General features: G+C 39.7%; 1 protein-coding gene across 1 annotated transcript in view; it reads left to right on the forward strand.

The window, feature by feature from the left end:
• Nucleotides 1-42: 42 nt before the first annotated feature.
• Nucleotides 43-865, forward strand: part of LOC106512107 (xaa-Pro aminopeptidase 1) — a gene marked incomplete in the record, with an annotated part of 2,644 nt that continues 1,821 nt past the window's right edge. Inside the window, 1 exon segment of the mRNA XM_014000796.1 lies at nt 43-690. Within this exon segment, the coding sequence (XP_013856250.1) occupies nt 676-690 (15 nt within the window).

Genomic DNA, 865 nt, shown 5'->3' on the forward strand with positions numbered 1-865 from the left:
GGATAAGAATACGAACATGTTCTTGCATGAGGCCCATTGTCTTAGTTTTGTGTACATTGACTTTAAGACCCAGTGTGTGGAGTAAATTGACATATTTTGGCATATAGAGCAATCTGCAGTAAACTAAATAAAGGGTAAATTGACTGTTTTTCTTTTACCTTCATAGCAAACAAAGCTACTCAAGGCTGCAGTGGTAGGGCAACTAACCTAACTGCTCTTTGGGCTCTTAAATAGCTTCTCACTGCTCCTCTTTTTGTCTCTGCACAATGATCAAAACATAGAGCTCTTTCTCTTCGAATGTGATTGAATGTCCTTTTATTTAATCATCCACTCATCATACAGCTCTCTCTACAAAGTTTTTCTAATCAGTGCTTTAGACCACGGGTACAGATTGAAGGCAATTTTTAGTGCCTTGCCTAGAGACACCTGGGTATATGACTGCATACAGGTGGAACTGAACCTCTGACTCTCAATGGAGGATGACCTCTCTAACCACTGAGCTACAGCTGCCCCAGATACCCCTTTCTACACTAAAATGAAAAAGAAAAAGCCCAACTGGAGACTCTGGTTCATGTTTTCTGTTGTATTTAATAATTCTAGGTTCACAGGACTCCAATTCCCTACACCCCTCTGTGTCTCGCTAAGGCTGTGAAGAATGCTACTGAGATAGAAGGCATGAAAATAGCCCACGTAAGAGATTTGTCTAACTCAAACTATGTGAAATATACTCAGTTTTCTGAGCCTGAGATTTCTTCATAGTTATGGTATATAATTAAACATGTATTCTTTCTGCTCTCACCTACAGATCAAGGATGCAGTTGCTCTTTGTGAACTTTTCGCTTGGTTGGAAAAGGAGGTATATTTC

This window comes from Austrofundulus limnaeus, unplaced genomic scaffold, assembly GCF_001266775.1.
Source record: "Austrofundulus limnaeus strain Quisiro unplaced genomic scaffold, Austrofundulus_limnaeus-1.0 Scaffold4302, whole genome shotgun sequence".
NCBI lineage: Eukaryota > Metazoa > Chordata > Actinopteri > Cyprinodontiformes > Rivulidae > Austrofundulus > Austrofundulus limnaeus.